Genomic DNA, 23,413 nt, shown 5'->3' on the forward strand with positions numbered 1-23,413 from the left:
AACACAGTAAGCTTGGCCTTGTAGTCTCTGTATTATAGACTGAAAGCTGATATACAGTAATAATGCTATTACTTCTCCACAAACTTGATATAGTGGTTAACATTTCAGAGTGATGTGCTGACCCTGCTGCTCCCAGTCACTGCGTTCAATTCTTTGCATCACACACACAGCAAATGTGGTAAATACTTTAGCAAGGCCTTCTGTTACAAATACTGCACATAATGTGCTTCCGACACCTTATGCACAAACACTCTCCTCAGCCTTCCCCACACTACTGCCCAACAGGAGGGAAATCTGTCTACAGTGTGCTGAATGAATATATGTTATCAGTTCAATGTGCTTGGTGATAGAATAGTGATGCTCTGCTTTGAGGGAACTGTCTATTTGTTTCAAAATGCACAAACAATACTCAAAAGAAATCAGTCAACATCTTTGAGAACCTTTGCAGCTCTAGTTTCAAGGAATGCCTGGGTAAAGAATGATAAATGCAAAACAGGGACAAAATTAAGTCTTACAATATAGGATTGTATGGACAGATTAAAATGGAACAATAATGTTTTTGCTGGAAAATGATATGGCAATACATCCAAAATTGTAGGTCATTCCCATCAACTGTGAAGGCCGCTCCTGACCTCATGGGACACATCAGGATTTTTTTCAGCTGTGTTCAGGGTTAACACCTAAAAAATTGATGCTTGCTAGAAACTTAAAACATAAACCAATTCCTGAATCCTAATAACTCCAACTGGTTTTCACTTGCATACTTGCTAAACTCCATTTTCCACCCTATTTATATCGATTTTATCCTGCTAAATACCCACCATGCTCTAACCAATGGAGCTATCCAGGTTTGCCCATTTCTCTTAATGCGCCTATAGCTCTATCAAAGAACTGTAGAACTGAGGAGCATCTAGTCCAACCCCCTCAACGCAGGAATATGCAGGCATCCCATAAGGGAACTGAACCTGAAACCTTGGCGTTATAGTTCCACGCTCTAACCAACTGAGTTATCTTGGCCAGGTGATTCTATTGTCCATATCAATTCCTATTTTTCAGTTTCTATGTTGCATGTTTCAAATACTTATGTACATAGGCCCTCAATCCAGAAACAACAATTAATGTGCCTACCAGCAGGCCAATGCAGCAAACTGTTTTCTTGAGCCCCTATCCCTAGGATGCCCAGCTTTATATTTGGAGATTTTCCTTTCACCCCTTGCCATACCAAGCGGACAGTACATCATAATAAAATAAAAATAACAATATTAATTTACATCCCGTTCTTATACTAAAAGTACTCAGAGTAGCATACAGTGTAATAAAAAAATAAACTTAATATAATAGAAAGCACAAATGCAACAACCAATTTATAACATCAGTTCCAATCACACTGTGACAAGCTTAGAAGAGTGACACAGCTTTCACCTCCACAGACTTGCTGCTTATTCTGACCAGAGCAGAGGATGGAGAAGGAGGAAAAATTGCTATGCTGCCTCCAGGCTGGTGCAGAGAAGAGGCCCTATTGCAAACATGATCAAAGCAGGGACAGCTGAGAATCTGTTTCCGACCTTTCCCAGCATCCAAAACACTGTTTTCCAGTAGCTTCTGCCCATTTGGGCAGGTTTCTTAGCGTACTCTTTGCCAGCAGGGCTCCCTCACTGGTGACACTGGTGACAGAGAAGATCTAGGAAGGGCTGGCTAGCAGGACACCTCTGCAGCACAGGGGGCTGAATTGCCCTGCGTATAGTAATTGAGAAGATCCTTGAGGAACCTCAAAGTAGAGGAGTCTTCTTTTTAGATGCAGCAACACAACGTGTTTGTTTCAGAAATTAATGTCCTAATAACAGATGAAAGCAGTCCAGATCACAACCCTAGCTGTGCTTTGCTCAGCAAAAAAATAATGGAACAGTTACCAGAAATGGTTCCTCTATCTATTGAAGTACACGTAAACAAGAACTATTTCCAAAACTCCAGATGTCTTGGTCCTTAACCCTTCTACACCATGCCCTGCAAAGAACTGACAGAACTCTTATGGCCATTTTACAAGCCCCTTGGAAATGTCATACAAAAGGAACTTGTCCCACACACTTCAAAATAACTGTTTTGATGGTCACATTATACTGAGAGGTTGCATTATGAAGACACTGGAGCTGGAAACTTTGAGTCTCTGTGCTCTGTTTTAAACAATCAGCACATCTCAGTTTTATTCAGTTCTTGCTATTCCTTTTCCAAAGGAGGTAAAAAAATACACATGCTAGCTCTTTTTTATTCCATAAGGGCTTTTCTTGTCATACTTATGCATCTTTGTTTTATTAGTTTCTTTATCTCTCTATCCCTTTCTCCCTTGAGAACTATTATATATTTCAAAAGGGCTTGAAAAACTAATAAGGTCATTGTATTGGTTTATAATTATGTTTAGTTGCTTCAGATGACACCTTGTAAATGAGGCCTTGTCTACCTCACAGGAAAATGAAAGGTTACTAGGTCAGGCCAAGTGTCCTACTTTGCAGAGGATGGTTCTTTATTTAAAGGGAACCTCTTTCTCTAGAAGTCCTCTGTCTGATTCAAGTCTAGTTTAAAGATAAAGGACCTTAAGAACATAGAGCAGGAACTTTGAAGTTGGCTGTCCACAGCACCTGGACAGCAGAATAAGCATACAGGCCATCTGGCCACAGGTCCCCACATTGTGGGATGGGTTGACATCATGTGGCTTTCCCAGTCCCACCCCTGATCTCATGGTCAGGATGGATTTCTGAGTCAGGGAAGGCTTCACATAAACACCTGCTGAATAATAGCTTCCTCTTACAAGGGAGAGATTGTTTCTACTCAGACGACCTCACAACCTAAAGCAAGTCCTCATCATCAGTAACAATGGAATACTGACTCTGGACCAGGCTTCCTCAACCTCGGCCCCCCAGATGTTTTTGGCCTACAACTCCCATGATCCCTAGACAGCAGGACCAGTGGTCAGGAATGATGGGAATTGTAGTCTCAAAACATCTGGAGGGCCAAGGTTGAGGAAGCCTGCTCTAGACAAATTAACCTCTGCAACAAACCCCAGTCCTAGCTCTATCCTCGTATTTACTCAGTAACACTATTCATTTATTTAATTTCTATACCACTTTATATTTTTAATAAAAAACCTCAAAGCGGTGTATAGCATATTAAATCAATAAAACAATAGTCGAGCGATGTTCCTCCGGCCTCATGAGGAGCCTCTTTAGTAGGTCTGGGTGAGTGTGGGCCCTGCCCCCTAGGCCAGCTGGAAAGGGCCTTGCGGCGAGCAGCCTTCACGCCTCACAGCCGGGCGATGTTTCTCCAGCCTCATGACAATCCAGGACATTGCAACAACAGCCATACTATCAAGGACTCGTCTACCTGCACATCTTCTAATGTGAAACATTTCATCATGCACCTGTACAGACCCAACCTTACTGCTGCTGCACCCCGTCCCAGTAAGCAACAGTGCTGCCAGTGTTGGGAGGGTGATTGTGGCACAGCCCACCATGCCAGCTACTCCTGGATAGCTCACTACAGAAGGCAATGGTCCTTCTTTTCTAGTAAGGTATGATTTACAAGTCAATGAAATCCAAGAGACACTCTATTCCACTGGCGCTGTTTCAATTTAATACTTTAAAGCTGCAATCCTGTATTCATTCATCTGGAATGAAGACTTACTTTTGAGCAAGACTTGAGCAGATATGTTACTTTCATAGATTCATAGAAGAGTTGGAAGAGACCACAAGGATCATCAAGTCCAACCCCCTGCAATGAAGGAATATTTCACCCAAAGTGGGGCTCAAACCCCACTGACTCTGAGATTAAGAGTCTCACATTCTGTCAACTGAGCTATTCTTTAAAGTATGTGTAGGTCTGCACTGTAAAACTACTGCCTTCAAAAACAGGGAGAGAAATTTATTCAAACTAATCCTCCCCCAGCAAAAAAAAATCTTCCAAGAGAAACTTAATTTCTGCAATCAAGTTGTTTCAAAAAGGATTTGGAAAAGAGGTATCAAATGTAACTATATTTTCACAAGTTGCTGAATGGCTGCTTCACAGCTGGCTCAGCTACGCTCTGTTTATTTTAATCTCCATAAATGCTGGTAGACTGAGAATCTGAACCGCAAATATGATTGTCATTGTCAAAATTATAGACTAAACTGACCTATTCATCAAAAATGTTGACAGTTCTCATACAGACCTGCTCTCCATTGTTATATTAAATAAAACCACAGGTTCAATAACTTTTTCCAGGTCCTCCTTAAAACATCAGAGTTTCGTTTCTTTTGGCACAAAGCTGGAAACTGGACAGAAAAGCTAGATTTGTGAGGGTGAAGTAATTTACTGCTATAAAACAAAAAGCGCAAAAGTAGAAAGTGGATAGAAATGTATATGCGTATTCACAAACGTACACAAAGTAGAACACCTACAACTATCTGAAGACTTATTGTTAACTCCATGAACTTTATGTAAACATGGATTATTCTTATTCACTGAACAAAATAAGGAAGGAATTGTGCTGCATATATCATTCTCACTTTACCAATCTTTCTCTTGCACTTCACAGAGATTAACACAGAGATTTGAATCCTTCCACAGGAAGATATCACTCACGAAAGGAGGTCTTCTGTGGGTTCAATTCTTCTTCTGTGAATAGCAATGTTTTCTATGAATGGAGCAATGGGTTAAGATTCAAGTCATATTTCTCAGAAGTCTAATTTCTTTCTGTAAATAATCTTAATTGGGACTGAAATATAAAAATCATTTGCTCCAACAAGTATTAAACTGAAGTGTAGCTTATGTAATCATCCTAACAGCTACTTTGCCTTTAAGCCACGGAAAATAAACTGGCCTTGTTCCTGTATACTGTTCAAGATGCACTCACAAATTGTGAATAACCTTAATGAAGTTTCAGACAGGCTGTCCATATGGAACAGATTCCAGAAACAGACTGGAACATTAACATTATAATATTGAATCCCTCAATAATGTCATCAACATTTTAATGAAACCCGTTCTCATCTCAGCAGCCTCTGTGCAAAGATCTATGAGAAAGATTCCCATGAATGATAAGGTTGTTTGTGCACAGTTTTTTTCTGAAATACATCAGTTTTGCTATTCAACTGAAGGGAGGATGGACCATTTGAGAAGACATGAGTTTTCACAGCTCATGGTTTATAAGCCAGACTTCTTGATATTTCTCTAAAATTAAAGATGATTTTAAAATAAAATTACCAAAAAAAATCCTGCACAAATGAATATTAGATGAATAAAAAAACAACAACCAGATATAATCAGAAATGCTATTTTGGCTACCTTTATCTGATGGATTAGGATTTTTAAAGAAGAAAAAAAGTTATCCAAAATATTTTTCCAAAGCCACGTAACTGCTAGCATTACAGCCAATACAGTATTAGAAAGTGCAATTCTTTGCTATAAACAATTAATGATAGGATGTTCAGACATAGGGTGCAGAAAGCCATTCAGATACATCATTTAGAACTATGACTTCCCTAGAATGAGATACAATCCACCTGTGGGCTGAGGACTTTGTGAATGAGCTGACAGGCTTCTAGTAGTGTTCAAGTGTCAGGGTGACGCAGTATAGGAGGTTAATGTGAATTCACCAGATCAGGAATTAGACTTATGGGCCTTGAACACAGACCAGGTTCCATTAGTTCTTCAGCAAAATACAGCAGTGACTCTCAATTTGAACACACTTACATGCTGGCTGCAACAGCTAATGTAAGACAGGATGGAATAAGGTGACCTCAGAGAAGTAAAAACCCAGTGTTAGATGAAACATATTTATTTATTTCTAAAGGCACCCCTATGCATCTTTTTCCAGTGTTGCAGAACTACTCTACCTCATGGGACAATCTTCTTTCAGCAGAAAATACAGAATTAGTTGAAAACTGAACTGGCTGCAAAGCCAAGTAATCAAATGGGACATTTGACCATGAAGCAAGAAGCATCACGCTTTTAATTCACCACATGCTGTAAGTTATTTTGGACAAGGGGAACTGGGGCAAACTAAACACAATGCTAAACACAATAATGTGTGCTTGACATTCATTTACTAAACAGGAGTTGCATAATAATAATAATAAATAAACTTTTATTTCTATCCCATCCTCCCCAGCTGAAGTCAGGCTCAGGGCAGCTAACATCAGTGTATGTGTGTATATATATATATATAGAGAGAGAGAGAGGGGGGGGAGGGGGGGTAGAGCATGGGGGGACCGATCCAGAATGGGCTGCAGTATGGGGAATTATCCCCCGCACACAGTCCCAATCAAGTACATGTATGAAGGCACCCCACTGCTGCTATTTTCCACAGGAGAAGACTATCATTAGCATCAATTGTAGCTTCCTTCCTTGAGAAAATACCAGCCATAAGTAGCTATCCATATTGGGACCATGGCACAGACAAAAGGTTAAATCCTTCCCCTGCTCCCATTCCGGCCCTGCAATGGATGCTGTTCCGTCAACAAAAACAAGCACACAAGAGCCAATCACATAGTACAGTTTGGTCCTGTGTCTCACAGATTTCAAAATCCAATTATGATAGGGCTGCAGCCGATTTCCTGACTTTCCGCTTGTATTTCAATATACAAGTAGGAGGGTTGTCCAAGGGAAAACAATGTATAATAAGGTGCAGGCTTCCACTGCACTGAGTGCAGATCACGGCACCAAGCTCAGTCCAGAACTTTTTGTGTCTGCCATGAGATTAGAGCCGTCTGCAGCAAGGCAACTTAGAACTTACAGTTCTTATGAGCTCACTCACTGTGGACTCTGTACTTACAGAAATAAGTATTGTTAATGAAAGCCTGAGCTCATTTACCCCCTCCCCCAAAAAAGGCAAATTCTGCAAAAACGAGAGAATAATTTGTGCAAAATAAGCACTTCAATTTGCAAATTAAGAGTTTTATTCCGTTGATACAGGAGCAGTCATTTTTAGGCTATCGAGGAATGCCTTGATACTGAAGAACCAAACCCAAAATGTATGTAATGTGGATGACTTTTTATCAACTCTGAACTGTGCTATCTCCCAACTTCACTATAGTCAGGGAACTAAGAAAACATTTTGCAATGTGGTGCTGGATGTAGACATAAAAGCTACACATTACTTGCAAACTCATCTAATAAAGCTCTGACAGTCTTACAAAAAAAAAAAACAGCTTTAGAGTGGAATTATTTTGCACAGAAAGCAGGGGGAAATGGATGCTTAACTCTTTCACCACCATCTCTTTTTTTAACAACTGAATTCCTCACTCAACTCAACACAGTATCTCCCTCATGGCGTTCCAGTTGCGCATTCACCTTGCAAAGTATGTAATTTATCTTTGTGTGCTTAGCTTTGCAAAGCATTTAACCAGAACTCCACGGAGGAAAGGAGTGCTGTTTAGAAGAGTTAGGAGAGCTGCAGCAGAAAAATATCTAACATGCTTTGAGTTCCAGAAAAACTCAGCCAACACCAACTGTCATGGCTATAGTACATACATCTCCATGAAAAGTAAAAAGCATCACTATACTAAATAGTCAGTGCACACCTCGGGATTGAAGTAGCTGGAAGTTGAAATACGTAAATGGGCAAGGAAAGACACTGGATCAGAACGCAAGGCTAGTGATCCTTCCGCCAACCATAAGAACCAAAGCATATGGTTTTGAACCTTTAATGGAAATTGCCTGTATGTTGTGCATTCGTTAGTCACTTTTCCTAGAACAGACCCACAGAAATCATAGGACAAACCTGGTGTACTATGTGTCAACTTCATAATGCTGTATATGGATTACTTATACTAACTTGAAACAACAATCTGTAGTCTAAAATAAATTGCTCAAAATGCCGCATCAAGATAATTTCCAAAACCAGGTGATATATATATTTGGTCAGAGGAAAGGTGATCTCATTCCTTTTTTTTTTTTTGTAGTTAAACAGTAGAATCCTAGACACTCAAAGTAGACTGAGCTTCAGCCTTTCAGGATTATAAATTTTCTTTAGAAAATTTCCTAATCCACAGCATTGATCAAGACAGCTTCAACTACAGTATATATAGAACAAGTGGTGTAGCTGGGTCTTAGAAAGGAATGCAATAATCAATCAAGAGTGTGAATCTGCATTTCACATAACACCCTGTATCAGAAGGAATTATTAACAATCTCCTAAAGTAAATTATCTTTGTTACAACAGGTAAAGCTTTCCAGTTTCAGAAATGATGGCCTAAAACAGCTGCATGTTCCCAAAATCACAAATACAAAGTCATTGTAAAATATGTTGAATAGCTGTATTGTCCATTTCTGCACAGCAAATGCACCTACGATCAGATACAACAATCAGCTAAAAGCGGTTTTCAAAACAACGCTCTGGAATTTTTTCCTGGTTATTTCATCATTGCACAAGCCTATTCAATCATGCAGAAGGGAAACAATGAAGAGGGGGTTTGGCTTCTTTTTTAAAAACTGTATTCTCTAACCCTCCCATCAAACACATATACCCCACATCAAACGGCTTTTAAAATTTACACAGCTTTTAGAGTTTATTGCAATACAACATGAGAAGATTGTCTTCTTTTGGGGGGGTGAAGGGGGAACAAGAGTCCTGCCAGGTTACAACTCTAACTACATGTTTATCTGGTGCATAATCAAGGCTGCTTTTTAAAAGTGATTAATATATTTGCATTGGCAAATTTTGTCCTTTTCTCTATGGTTGAAAAAAAAAGCTAACTTTCCATTCTCATTAACAAAGAGTTTTGCATAGCTCAAAGGCTGGCACACCTCACTCAGGGCAACAGGAATTGATGGAATTAAAAAAACAAAAATCCTTTACCCTCTTATCAGTTATTGAAGAAACATCTAATCTCTTTGAAGTATCTCTCTTCCAACGCTTTCGAATTCTCACTATGCAATGAATAAAAGACCTGACTCACCTTTGGTCAACATGAGGTCAAGAGGTGCCTCTTTTGTTTTATAATTTAACTTGTCCTTCAAACCATTAGGGAAAAAGGAGGTTATGTAAAAATTGCTCCTTTTAAAGATCGGACATCACTAGACAATAGGAAGGAAATCTGGAGTTTTAAGTCTTCACTTAGGTCTTAAAACATGTGAGTGTACACATGCACACACACAAACTGTGCTTACACAAGTCCTTCTGTTGTCAGTGTGATCTCACAAGCCACAATACCAAAACATAGCAGTCTGAGCAGGGAACCTTTTGCTCTGCCTTTGTTGGTTTAAGCTCAGGCTATAAACATTATTTTAATGCAGTATTTGTATTTCTTGGGACTAATAGTTCAGCAGTCTTGAAATCCTTTGTCTTCCTTGTTGTAAGAGGAATGCAGCATGCGGCACACTTCCCCTTACAACAAGGAGGACAAAGGATTCAGTGATCAGGAGACAATTAGTCCCAATTAGGCCTATTTCGCAGCTGAGTGCAAAGGGTGGGGGAAGGGTGTTCACATTTTCAAGAAATATGTCCCTCTGGCAAGTTCCAGTGAAATCAATAAAGCTATAAGTCTGTTACTAGGCCTGCAGCTCACATACAAAACTGTGCTGAGTTTTACCAAGCCTCTGACATCTGGAGCTCTTTGAACACTATTCTGTCCAATAAACCATGCAACAAATTTTGGATTTTTTTGTTGTTTTCACCTAGTTCATAACAGGGGTTGCCATAACTCTAATAATTCCACACCCACCATCAGTCCAGGGGTAGGCAACATGAACTTCCAGATCACAATTTATACATCCTACAAGCTAACATTTCAACTCTCCCCTTTTTGTTTTTTTGAAAACGTTATCACAATAAATGTTAGAAGACTAGCAACAAGTAAAAAGAAGCCCAAATTCTTATTTTTCTACTCTCGTGATTACAAAGTCATCACAACTCTGATATGTTGACCTGATTTTCACTACCAGGAATTAGAAAACTGTAAAATAGGTGCAAAATATATGTCAACTTTGATTTGGCTTCCAGAAAGTATGCATAATTGCAAACAAATTATGGAACTCAATTACAGCAAAATATATGGTTGTTTCACACCTTGATATAACAGCAAAGTGGCACTTAATTCTGGACAAGTTTTCCACCTGTAACTTCCACTACATGAAGTTCAAAAATCAATCATAGTACTTACATGTGTACATGGGGAGGCTGGAACCTGCTCTGGTTAATGTTGTAGTGTGTGAACGCCTGGGTTGGATTTGAGCTGTATTCATCCACAGAAATGGTAACTTTGCCTTGTGAAGGAATTCCATGAGCCATCCTTTCTCTTTATAGACATGAGCAACTTACAACTTTCCAGAATAAAAGATGGGAGTGGGCATTGTGTTTCAGCCAACGACGGAAGCCAAATATCTCCTCATGAGCTCTGCAGACTTCTAGAAAAACAGAACAGTACAGAGATATTGATCAATTTGTAATGAGGATTTTGAGTTCAGCCTAGCCTGTGATGGTTTCCTATGGAAATATGTATTGATCCATTCCTAATAACACTAGCGTGTAAACTCATTATCTGAGTGTAGATCTTAATGTACCTGAAATGACACAATCCACATACAAAAGGGAGGTATCAGCCTGTCCAGGGAAACCCCTTGGTTGGCATAAGTAAAGAAAAATCTTAAAGACTAAACCCTAAAGGTGGGAGACCTCCAAATACACCCCCTTAAGGAATACTGGCTGACTGCTGGGAAGTGGGTATGGAAGGCCGCTGGTGAAGGACAATATAATGGAGTATCTTGGGAAAGGGTATGGCTGGCTGCTGGAACCCTGAACAGTAGCAGTCCACGGGGCAACGTATTGTTTCAGGTTCAACTTGTTATACCCACATGGTATGCTGTCATCATGCTTAAATACTTTATGACCACATTTCTATGACGTTTGGAGGACAACACAGGCACCAAGTCTCCCTCTCCAACAAAGAAGACAGAGTTCTGACACCAGATACGGAGATTCAACGTCAATGCCACTGCAGAAGCATCTACAGCCCTGGCCCAATCAATGTTGGTGCTCCAGCTTCAGTAGGAACATGGTAAGGGGTGAGCTGGGGAGGTTCAAGGATGTGCCAGGGAAGGTCTGGGAAATGGCTTAGATCCAATGTGATTCCACTTCCCTGACATGCACCCAGAGATTTGGAGACTAACTCAAGAACCTGCAAAACAGACAGAGATGTGCAAGAGTTCTCCTCCAACCACACTTCTGCTGTGGGCAGTTAAACCACCCTCAGATTACACTTGCACACAGTAATCTTAATAATTTTAGAAGGCTCAGAGGAATTTTACTTTAAATTAAAAATATCAACCTCTTCATAAATGCAAAGAAATGTAATTGCAACTGTAAACGTTTCTGATATTTTTTCTAAACTCACAAACTTGAACATCTTTGGTCCAACATTCTCTCCTTCCTACCCCTCCTCCCCTCTCACCCTTCCTCCAAACATGCATACAGTTGTTTTGTTTGTTCTCCTAACCCACCATAAAAGACAGCTCATCTAACATTTCCATGAAACAAAAGAAAAAGATTCACCAATTCATTTATAAGTACTGTATTTCTTAAATTTAAAAAATGATATTGTAGCAGCATTGCAACATATCCATGTCCCAAATTTTACAAGGTCAATGCTCAAGCAACAGGGAATATTTTACTCTCAGTAGGACATGATGGAGCTGGTACAGGTGGTGCTTTTTTTTCCTGGGGGGACACAGGGGGACGCATATCCCTAAACATTTTGTGAATTTAAGTTTGGCCTCATTGAGGGGCAGTATTTCAATATGAGTAGGAAAATGAGAGTACCCGTGAACATTTTTTTAGAAAGAAAAACACACTGGGTAAAGGTATAGAAAAGGACAACCAAAACAATCAAGTTGTTCAAGCAGTTTCTTGACAAGAAAAGGTTAAAGAGAGTAAGAGTTTTCTTGTTTAGGAAAAAGAAACACTATTGATGTTCACAGGAAAGGAGTTTATAATGTTATGAACATAAAAGTAGTTAAGAGGTGTATTACAATACTAGAATCAAGCTCATCCAGAAATATTCACTGGTCCTGGGGTTAAGGCTAGCCAAAATTATGCATTCTAAATGCAGTGAATAACTAATGCATGATAGCTGAGGGTGTATTGTTATTGTTTGTTATTATAGTGTACGTTTTTGGGTTTTTATATTGTAAGCTGCCCTGTGATCTTCAGATGAAGGGCTGTATAGAAGTAAATAAATAAACAAAACATGTATATTCAGAGGCAGTATAGCTCTAAACACAGAGGCAAAAAAAACCAAGGTATAGTGATGGTTATGAGTATCCATAAGCATCTAGCAACGCATTCATGGTTACAAAATACTGGAGAAGATGGACCTGGAGATGGTCCATCCATCAAGCCAATCCATATGGCCTAAACTAAAGAACAGGAGCTACAGAAGAAAGATTGCTTTCAATAATAATAATAACAACAATAATTTATTTGTACCCTGCCCATCTGGCTGGGCTTCCCCAGCCACTCTGGGCGGCTTCCCAAAAAAATATTAAAATACTCTAATACATCAAACCTTAAAAGCTTCCCTGAACAGGGCTGCCTTCAGATGTCTTCTAAAAGTCTGGTAGTTGGTGTTCTCTTTGACATCTGGTGGGATGTCTTTCTACTATTTCTGTATACCCTATCATTCCTAAATTTCCTTTCATTATTTAAGCCAAAGAAATGTATAACAAAGCAGAAATGGACAGTTCTTTATGTTCAAAATCAATTATAATTTATTACTGTGAGTTATACACTTCCATTATTTAACACAACCTACATGTTTCTAGCCATTTGCTTCATTCCTTCTGGAATATCATTATTCTGGTCAAAAAAATAGTAAATGTTCGCTAGCCCTTTTGAATGTTTCATGTATTCGTCCTCACACAGATCCTTTGAGCTTTCCCACGTTCTAGTGTAACTTTTGCATTGGGGCCTTTTCTACTTGTGAAGGGTAACTAAGAGCTCTGGAAGATCCGGATTCTTTTTTTACACTGGAAGTTCCACCAACAGAAAAGTCTCCCCCACACACACTTGAAGAATTTATACTAGAACACAGGGAAGCAGACAGGATGCATACAATGATAAAGGGCTAAAGGAATAACCCTACAACCCTTTTCTGCTTGTGTTCCTATTCACTGTTGTGGCACCAGAAGAAGAGTTGTGAAGGACTTCTAATCCTTCCATTACGTCAAACTGCTTTCTGCATTTGAAATCTCTCAAAATAATTCTGATTAAGTCTTCATCCAAAAAACCTCTGCTATTCTAATGCACTTTGTGAGCACCTTCATTAAGTCACCAATTTCCCTGTTATTCCCTGGTGAGGTTGATGGACTTCTTTCCACTCCCTATCATTGACACAAATGTTTAAATCCCGTCCTGCCATTAGAAAAAAGTAGTTACGCAACCTTCAAGTATGTGCTCATGATAAACTGAAGGCGAACAGACTGAGCACAAATTTGAAAAGCAAAACTTGTAATTCCCACTCTTAACATTTTAATACCAAAAAGATCTGAAATGGTTGAAGATAGGTCCCCCCCCCCCCGATTTTGGTCATGATCCACCTTCTAGGGAATGTTTAAATCCAAACAGATAAATTGTTGTGCATTCTTAGGAATACAAAAAAAGGTAACACTTACATTCATATACTTGCTGTTCCTATAAATTAGGTGCTTCCTAAAATTGATACAGAAGTATAGAAAACCAGTCTTTGTATTTACAATCAGTTATGCTACATAGCTGGTTGCTACATAGCGGTGCTCCATTGTTTCTAAATAAAAATAGGACTTGCTAGATGTAAAATCAAATATCTGGAGCCTCTACATTGCACCAGTATTAAGATATGAACTGTAAAACCTGGTTCAGCACAAAATTCCACATAATGCCTTCCAAATAGCAGATGGCCTGCCATAGGCGATTTATTTTATTATTTTACAACCTCAGGCCTACATAGGCTTCCATATGTTAAGCAGGTTACGGAACCACACAACTTCCTTTTTCAAGAATCAGGGTATTTCTTCATTTTGCATATCGGAAACAGCAAGCAGGGAGAGAGCTAAGACCACCATCAAGTGGATCTTGACCAAAATCTTTAGTATACTGTATTTCGCAGAGGGTACTCTTGGTCTTTGTCTCAAATTATTTGCTGGTTATATATATGTATATATAGGCATGGAGGACAAAATCGCTACAATTTGTTACATCAAATCTTTGCCCAGTTTGCAGTGTAAGATAACTGCCTACAAATTGTAATGAAGGAGCTTCCATACCAACTTTGCAGCTGTTTCCTTAATTTCCCCCACAATTATATTTTACTGTTATTTTGCATAACAGTAAAACACAACACCTGCTTCCAATTGCAATTCTGTTGTGAAGACTGTAATTCTCTTTTGAGATACTAACTATGAAGACAGTGTGCAGTGTGGAACTGCATAATTGCACTGCACTGAAAAGTAAATACAAATGAAAACATCTTCCTGTTAGAGAAATGACTGTCATTAAAAAGAATGTTAACCCTGAGAGCTTAGGGATTGGGGGAAAAGAACACATTTTGTATTGTTAGAGTTTTAGTCATTAGTTTTAGGTAGCAGTATTCAAATGGCATGGCCAGCCACTCCCTCCCCGCAAAAGCAGATTCTGTTGAGTATAACTAATAAACACAATATCATTATTTTTCTGTTTTTCCCTGAAAAGATAAGCAACTATATTTTAATTAATTTAGTGCAGCCAAAAGGCAGTATTTTATATTCTTTAGCCCACAAAACTCAAGGGGAAAGAAATCAAACTTGCTGAGGAGAATAGTGTATACAGCCCAACCCATGATGTGTTGTACAATATTCAAAACTTTAGCTATGAGAAAAACAGTGAGCTAACTCAAAGTCAAAGCAGAATATTGGTAGGCAAACAGAAATACTCATTCAGTTTCTCTAAGATTTTTTGAATTAAATATTTCTTTATTTAAATTTTCAAGTATGTATGCAAAGAAAACACACACAAGCCAATATAAAAGTAAGCAAAATATTACATTTCTAATTCTGGGGGTCTTCTTGTATTAAAACGTGGCAAATTTACACCATTGGCTTTTAAAATGTCAATCAGTGACTATCAAACTAGTAAATAAAGGTCACATATTATGTCTGAGCAGGCTGATCTTAGTTTCATTTCCCTTTCATTCTATTCCAGTGCAAAACAGCTTTCATATTAGAAGTGTCTGATTGTGGTCTGCTTTAATGAGGAGCTCTTTGAAGAAAATGTAAGGCAGGACCCAAGTACTTCAAAACTTTCACTAACAAATTTATTAGCCTCCTTGTGAGGACTATAGTTCTTCCCTCCCATTGACACCAGTCATTAAGAAGATGGTGCATCCACGGTGGAATAATAGGGGGGGGGTCTACACTGTTAAGCAACTTACTGCTAATTTTAATGCTAGAATTATGCCAACAGAAGAACTAGCAAAGTGCCATCTTATATTATGTAATCCTGAAAAACTCAGGGGGCAGCCTGTGAATAATGTAAGCAATGGTTGTGCAGTTGGTATGCTTCCACAATGGATAAATGTCACAAAGGCACTGAATCTGCTGATTTGATTTGAAGTCCATAAAAGACACAAAAGCAGGGCATTTATATGCACTGTATATAATCATTTTTGTCTCAGAATATATAAAAAAAATGGCAAGTATTTCTGGCATTACCAGGCTACCAGTTTTTATAACATTGTTATAAACATGCACATTAAATGAAAGAAAATTAATAATCAGACTCACAATTTGCACAGATGTAAAGAGAACAAATACTATTTGGGGAAGAGAGAACCCACTATTTTACTCCATCATTTGGAATATTAATTCCCATTGACTTTAGACTGGCTTTAGTTGAAGCAAGTATGGAAATTCCTTAAGAATTAGAAATAAGGGGGAAGAGTTAAATAAGATACTGATGCTAACACTTCCCTCAAGATTTATATTCAACCTTTGTTATTCTTGCTTTGATTAAACTACACTCAATGTGCAATCATTTACTCAGAAGTAAGTTCCACTGTTTTCAATGGAGCTTACTCCCTGGTAAGTGTTCTTAGCATTGCAGCCCAAGTAACAATTCAAGAATTTAAATCCATAAAGTCTTCAAGAAGTTACTCATGTAGGTGTCTTGTTTAATACTTTCCTATAGCTTCTTCTAGCATAAGTTTATGCAATCACTGCAAAACAAGATCCCCATTTATACTCAACATTCCAGCAAACAGTGTATATATTTTTGATTTAACTATAACTCATTATCCATTCTGCTCCTATCTCCAGGTAGGCTTTTTCCTTTTCCTTTCCTTTCTGAAGAGGGGTGCATAAAAGTTATATATCAAATGAATGTTGGAAAGATAAAATCTTATCCCCAACACATGACTAATAAATGAAACCAAACCTGTTTTCCATTCATAAAAAAAAACCTGATGCCACACATACAGAAAGATGGAGAAAGAGAGGAAAGAATCCTTGTGGACCCTTTCTTCTTACAGATGAAATCCTTAGAACAAACTCCAACCCTCGGTTGAAATGATCCATTTCCCAAGCCACCTTCAGTTCAAAGGTGCACAGCAGCAAACAGGAACAATAAAAAACAACAACAACCAGGTACCAGTTTGCACACACTACCTCCTCGTGGCAGTCAGTCCGTGCCCATCTAAGCGGTGTGGGCACACTTTCTCCCCCCTTCTCTCTGGGCAACTCTCCCGGAGAGGCGGCAGCACTCCTCTGAATCCACGCTGCGTGTTGGGTCTGCTTCCTCTCTGCCTCTCTCATTCCCTCTTTCCCCAGTGCTCGGAATGATTGATCACAATCAGCGGCCAATAGCTCTGACACCGCACCATCCTGGCTCTCCCCCCCCCCCCTTTTCCCAACGTCACTCATCCCAACCGATCTCACCCCCTTGCCACTCAAGCTGGCATTATAACCTAGCTCAAATGCATTCAAACACCACATTTTTACAACTGCTTCATTGTTGTAGTCTCTCTCCCCCCCCCACTTCTAGATCCCTTTTCTCTCCTTTTTTTTTAATGTGCATGGGTAAAGTTTTCATCCTCTTTTCTCTACAATAGCTGTCACATCCCCACCCCACCCCCACAACATACACCGCTTCTTCTCGTTCACATTTCGCACTCAAGCTACAATACCTAGCAGGAGGTGGGTTGCTTTGGGCGGGGGGGGGGGGGAAGAGGGGAAACTACAAAATCATGCAGCAAGCCGGGTGGGGCGGTAAATTTACAACTCGTGGGTGATTTCATATTTCTCTTCTTTCCAGCCTCCCCCCCCCTTTTTTCACCCCACCCCACCCCAATAAAATGTCGAAAGGTTTCCAAGTGCCCTTAGGCCTCGGGGGTCATTGATTTCCAAGCCTGTTGTGAAGCGAGAAGGGGGAGAGAAAGCGAGAAACGTAGCTGCCTTGCATGTGAAAGAGACATGGGGAAACTCCAGCTCTTGAATAGTAAAGAAACCCATTTGCAATCGTTACTTTTTTCCCCCCTCTCCTTTTCTTTTGCTTTGGGCAGGGGTGGGTGGGTGAGAAAATGCAGAGAATAAGGCAAAGGGGAGGGGTGACAAACACGTTTCTGTGCCCCCCCCCGTCCCCACACCTTCCTCCTCCCCGCCAGCCCCACGTTTCAGTTTTTCCACGCTAACTGTACTTTGCATTTCACTCCCTCGATCTGCCGCCTCGCCTGGCTCTCTCCCTCGCGCAGCACAATGCTCCCTTTGGCCTACCCTCCCCCGGTCGTGCTCTTACATTATAACCCCGATCACCCGAGACTCTCTAGTAAACAGCCAGCGAATTAATCTCCGCTGCCAAATCTATTCCCCAGCCGGCGCCGCGCCCCCCCCCCCACTCCGCAAGACAAGAAATTAACGCAAAAGCGGGGAGGGGGGGCAGGAGAAGGAGGAGGAGAAAGGTGGGGAGCACTGGAAGCACCGGGGTTGGAGGGGGGGGTGGAGAGAGAAAGAGAGGAGGGAGAGAAACAGACACCCGCGCAGAAATTAGCCTTCCTTCTGAAACAACAATTGAGAATAAAATCACAATCATAACAATCCAGCTCTCTGCCCGCGATCGCTTTGGCGAGTGGCAAATCAGCAGCCCGTTTGAATCTGATTATTGTTTGCCCTCTCTGATCCCCTTGTACTTGTACATGACAAGGCACCTCTAACCCATGGCTTTGTGTTTTGTTATTAGGAATTTTCTCCCTCTCGCTCCCCCTTTCTCTCTCTCTCTCTTGGTCCTTCTTCCATCTGATCCCTCTCTCCCCTTCTCTCTGCTCGGGGCGGATGATTTACCTTCTCTCCCTCTTTTTTTATTTTTCCTGGATGTTGATGTGTGTTCCTAGGGATGCCTTCAGTGCTGGGGAAGGAGCCGATCCATGAGGAGGAGGGGAGGAGGCGGCGGGTGGTGCCGCGGAGCTGTGTTGCGAGAGGGCGAAAGAGCGAGGCAAGGCTTTGCCAAAGGTTGACGGCTGGTGCAAGGCAGGGCAGACACCTTCGACCCCCGAGGGTCCCCGGAGTGGAAAGGAGAGAGGCGGACGCAGGCAGAAGGAAGGAAGGAGGGAAAGGGGAAGGAAGGAAGGAAGAAAAGGGAGAAGGAGAGCAGCCGCGATCTGGGCTGGAGAGCGAGAAAGAGAAAGAGGGAGAGAGGGAGAAATGAAGGGGGAGAGAAGGAGGAAGAGAGCGGAGGAGTGCAGTGAGTAAGGACTGCCACTGGGGTCAGGGAGCAGAGCACCAGGAAACAGGGCGGCCAAGGCGCTCGCCTCTCTCTTTCTCTCTCTCTCACACACACACAGCCACACACGCATAGGCTGCCAGCTCCTCCTTGCTGCTGCTGCTTACTTCACTCTCTTCTCTCTCTCTCTCTGCCCCCCCCCACCCCGCAACCTCAAGCCAAAAAGGAAGGCTAAGGAGGGAGAGCATCCCCTGCCAAATCGCAGCAAATCTCTTGCCCTCCCCTGAAAGATTAAATTGAAGAGGAATGCAGGGTCACGGGAGACCTAAGGCACTGCGTGCTGGAGTGCCCTGCAAATCCTGAGTACTGTATTCCTCAATTTCTTCAAGCTTGTGTCATCAGCATGGTCATTAGTATAGGGGGTTGTTTTCCTCTTTTTAAAGAAAGAAACCAGGCATCCCCCCCCCCAAAAAAAAGGTTTCACGATATAGGGGCAAAAAATTAAGATTAGGTGACGAGGAAATTAACATACACCAAGTCTAAATAAATGTATGTAAGAGATTATGGGAGTTCCATCTCACTGGCACCATCAATGCATCTATATGAAGACAAGTCCCTTTGATTCTGTGTACAAATTCAAGGAGGTGTGCACCCCAATTGTTTTATAATAATAATAAAAGAAATGAGAGCCATCGCACTTTCACAAAGCCCAAACAGTTGAATAAAATGGAACAGAAAGGTTATTACTAGGATTAACTACAAAGCATCAGGAACCTTTTGAGTGTGTGGAAGGGGGGGCGGAACCACCTGTAATAACTATTGTATCTCCCTCTTTTTTAAAAAATGCCTCATTGCTGAAGCAGGAGAAAATTTCCAATGTTTTTTCCCCCTGCAGAACGATTTGCAATATGATCCTGCTGAGTGTATCACTCAGAAGTAAGTCCTATGTTCAAAGGGGCTTACTTCCAGTTAGGATTGCAACCTAAATCTAATTTGTTGGGGAGCGGGGGACAGAATCAGTCAAATCCGGAAAAGAATGAGGAATATCAAATCATAGAATTGTACAAAACAAAAAAAATTCCTTCCAGTAGCACCTTAAAGACCAACTAAGTTAGTTCTTGGTATGAGCTTTTGTGTGCATGCACACTTCTTCAGATACCACTTCAAATGCACACTTCTTCAGATTGGTATCTGAAGAACCAATCAGATGCACACTTCTTCAGATTGGTATCAGATTCTTCAGATGCACACTTCTTCAGATTGGTATCTGAAGAAGGGTGCATGCACACGGAAGCTCATACCAAGAACTAACTTAGTTGGTCTTTAAGGTGCTACTGGAAGGATTTTTTTTTGTTTTGACTATGGCAGACCAACACGGCTACCTATCTGTAACTAGAATTGTACAGTTGGAAGAAACTTCTATGGTCATCTAGTCTAACCCCCTGCAACGCAGTGCAGGTCACAATAAGTGAGCAGGGCGAACCAACCCAAAACGATTTAAAAGAAATGAAGAGGAAATAACATTTAAACTTATTGAACTATGTTAATTGGGTGAGACATAGTATCACGCCCCCCCCACCCCAATACAACCAGAACACTTCCTGCTAACTTTGTATTTCATAAAAATTTCCAGGTGGATATATTTCTGATTGTGAGGATACAATGGGAGAAAGCCTCTGAGAAGGAATGGGGAGGGGAACACTCTCATGCATGCAACACTAAATCATACTGTAATATAACGTTCAAATTAGGCCAGCTAATTATTTTTTTCCGAAAGGGTAGAACATAGTTTGAACACATTCAATTTTTCCTGTTGCTAACCTGATTTTTCAGGTTTTTGTTGTTTTCAAAACCTATTTGCACAGATGTGATAGTGGTACTTAAAAAAAGGTGAGTGTGTTCTCAGTGGTCTAAATGTCTCTAGAGCTACTTTCTATACTCTAAAATCTATTACCTTTCTCTAACTATAATGTGACATCAAAAAGTATTACTCTCTCTCAAAAACTCCCCTCCCCACTAATAGTTATTTTAAATTTTCATTCATTTGTTCCTCATATATTTTGCAATAATTTAAAAAGGAGGAAACATTGCCCTGCTAAGAACTATGCGCAATACTCATGACACGTAAAGGGAGATTTAAGTTAAGAAAATTTAACTTAACAAAATTTATGGATGGTTAAGGTAAAGTGCCAGGTAGTCTGCTAAATTAATAAGATATCCACAAACAATTTCATCTGTAAGCAAAACCAAACTTTATTGAAATATTTAGCAGAAGTGTCCTGCAGAAAAAGCACTGTAAAATAAAAATAAAAAATCTCCCCATTGTGGTTGTTTTAATATGAAAAGCTTTGCATCCAGCTCTTCTTGTACAAGTGGGATGAACCTCTGCTCTCCTTTAGAGTCCCATGTGCCCTCAAAATCGGCTCTAGGGGTTTGGGGGACTGCCCTATAGTTTTAGTTGTAATTGTGAGCCCTCTTCACCCCATTAGGCCAAAAGTGTGGAAGCAATCATCTAGATTTCTTAATCCAGCAGGATGTATGTACACACCCTAACACCACCACCAGTATACACACACACACACACAAATAAATAAATTGTAACAATGCAATCATATTGTTATGGAAAAATCTAGGTGCAAGCCTGCTCAGTCACCCAGCTTGTCAGGCAGATCCCTGCGGAATAAAGGAAGGAGTCCAGCCACCAGCCGGAGCAAATAGCTGTAGACCAAAGTTTATTGCGCAACAGGTTCAAAGAGGAATTTTGAACCCCGAGGATGGGGTGACAAGGACTTTTAAAAGTTTCTATCTTATCCCAGCATACAGTTCATTAAGCATCATCACTACATCTTTGCTACATCATTGTTACGTCAGAAAAGGGGAGGGTTATATATGATTAACATAGGAGGAATGTGTTGGGGCAACAGGCGTATGCAGGATATGTATTGGGAAGTACATTCTAAGCACCTACTACAAAGGGACAATAGAACTTTGGTTTGCATAGTCTGCCACCTGGGCAAGTCTGGAGGAGTGTCTTTGCCAAGCGATTGACACCTATGAGTACCTTCCTGTGAGTATGTGACGTCCCGCTTGAGGGATTATGGCGGGGACCAAGTGGTTTCCAAGTCCTTGGCCAATGAAGCAAATTGGCGGTGGAATGAAGGAAAGTGGCAAAGGAGTTGATTTTATATGATTTTTAAAGCTAGGTGGTGGCGCTGTGGGTAAAACCTAGGACTTGCCGATCGCATGGTCGGTGGTTCAAATCCCCGCGGTGGGGTGAGCTCCCGTCTTTCGGTCCCAGCTCCTGCCCGCCTAGCAGTTTGAAAACACCCTTAAGTGCAAGTAGATAAATAGGTACCGCTTTATCGCGGGAAGGTAAACGGCGTTTCCATGTGCTGTGCTGGTGCTGGCTTGCCAGAGCAGCTTCGTCACGCTGGCCACATGACCCGGAAGTGTCTCCGGACAGCGCTGGCCCCCGGCCTCTTAAGTGAGATGGGCACACAACCCTAGAGTCGGACACGACTGGCCCGTACAGGCAGGGGTACCTTTACCTTCACCTAACTTCCCTGAGCTGTCAAGTCGAAAGAATACATTTATGCATATTTGTAACATTTAACAACTTTAAAGATGTGCCCCCCCCCGTAATTTCTGTAACAATATACAAGGGTACTGAGAAGTCCCACTGAGTAGTAATTGCCAGGTAAGTGATATAAGAAACGTACTCTGGATCTATCCCATAGAACAGAACACGCACAGTACAATCCTATGTAATCTAACACTCCCAAGTACACATTCAAAGAATGGCACTGTAAGACTCTTAATTTAAAAGTCACCTGTCAGATTGAAAAGGTAAGTATAATATATTCATGGATCTGTTGACATTCAAATAACAACCAGAAGCTCAAATCAGGTTCAAGCTAGACACTGCAGATAAGGGACTATTCTTGTATAAAAGGCTCCCCCTCTCTGTAAGGAAGATAGCCAAAGGAACAGCAGTGAGGAGGCTGGTGAGACACGAGATAATGAGTCAGGATATTTTACTGAATTATATCTTGCTTAAGAAATGTATTGTTTGAATTTTTGTAGCTATATTATGTATGGTTTTATTATATATGTATTTTATTCCCATCTTCTCCCCTTCATTATCTTCTCCCTTTCATTGTAAAAAATAATAATGGGCCAGATCACAATATGCATAGTAGCACAATATTTATAACAGCATAATTTCAACAGCGTAATATTGCCATTCAATGAAAGAATGACAAAAATATGCACATTAGCATCTAAATCCAGTTCAACCAACCCTTCATCGCCCATTACTTCATTATATATTAATAATTACTATTAATGATTATTATACGAATTATTATTAGATTTGTTAGATGTGCTAGTGTTGAATTTGTTGCAGATTCGTATTTTATTATTTTACCTAACAGCTTACTATTGCTACAACTACTACTACTATTATTAATAATAAATATTACATTTATACTTCACCATTCTTCCAAGGAACTCAAGATGGCATACAGGATTCAAAACCAGTCTGTGAAGTAGCCTAAGCTGAGAGACAGTGATTGGACCAATGCCACCCAGTGAGCTTTATAGCTGAGCAGAGATTTGAACCTTGGTCTCCCAGGTCCAGTTCCAACACTCTAACCCATGAGTAGGCAAACTAAGACCCAGGAGCCGGCCCAATCACCTTCTCAATCTGGGCTGCAGACGGTCCGGGAA

At 40.5% G+C, this 23,413-nt stretch overlaps 1 protein-coding gene across 3 annotated transcripts in view; it reads right to left on the reverse strand.

Annotated features, from left to right (window-relative positions):
- The window catches only part of MPPED2 (metallophosphoesterase domain containing 2), a 125,561-nt gene extending 106,799 nt beyond the window's left edge, over window positions 1-18,762 (reverse strand). Inside the window, exons 1-2 of one of the 3 annotated variants that reach the window (XM_081883250.1) lie at window positions 18,307-18,762; window positions 10,131-10,374 (exon numbers count right to left, since the gene is read on the reverse strand). In XM_081883250.1, coding sequence (XP_081739376.1) covers window positions 10,131-10,258 — 128 coding nt within the window. In that variant the 5' untranslated portion in view covers window positions 10,259-10,374; window positions 18,307-18,762. Of the gene's footprint in view, window positions 1-10,130; window positions 10,375-16,638; window positions 16,821-17,764; window positions 17,786-18,306 lie in introns of those variants that run through there. The other 2 variants (XM_081883252.1, XM_081883251.1) reach the window with 2 other exon arrangements.
- Window positions 18,763-23,413: the final 4,651 nt, after the last annotated feature.

Source organism: Podarcis melisellensis, assembly GCF_964234715.1.
Source record: "Podarcis melisellensis genome assembly, chromosome: 1".
In the NCBI taxonomy this organism is placed as follows: domain Eukaryota; kingdom Metazoa; phylum Chordata; class Lepidosauria; order Squamata; family Lacertidae; genus Podarcis; species Podarcis melisellensis.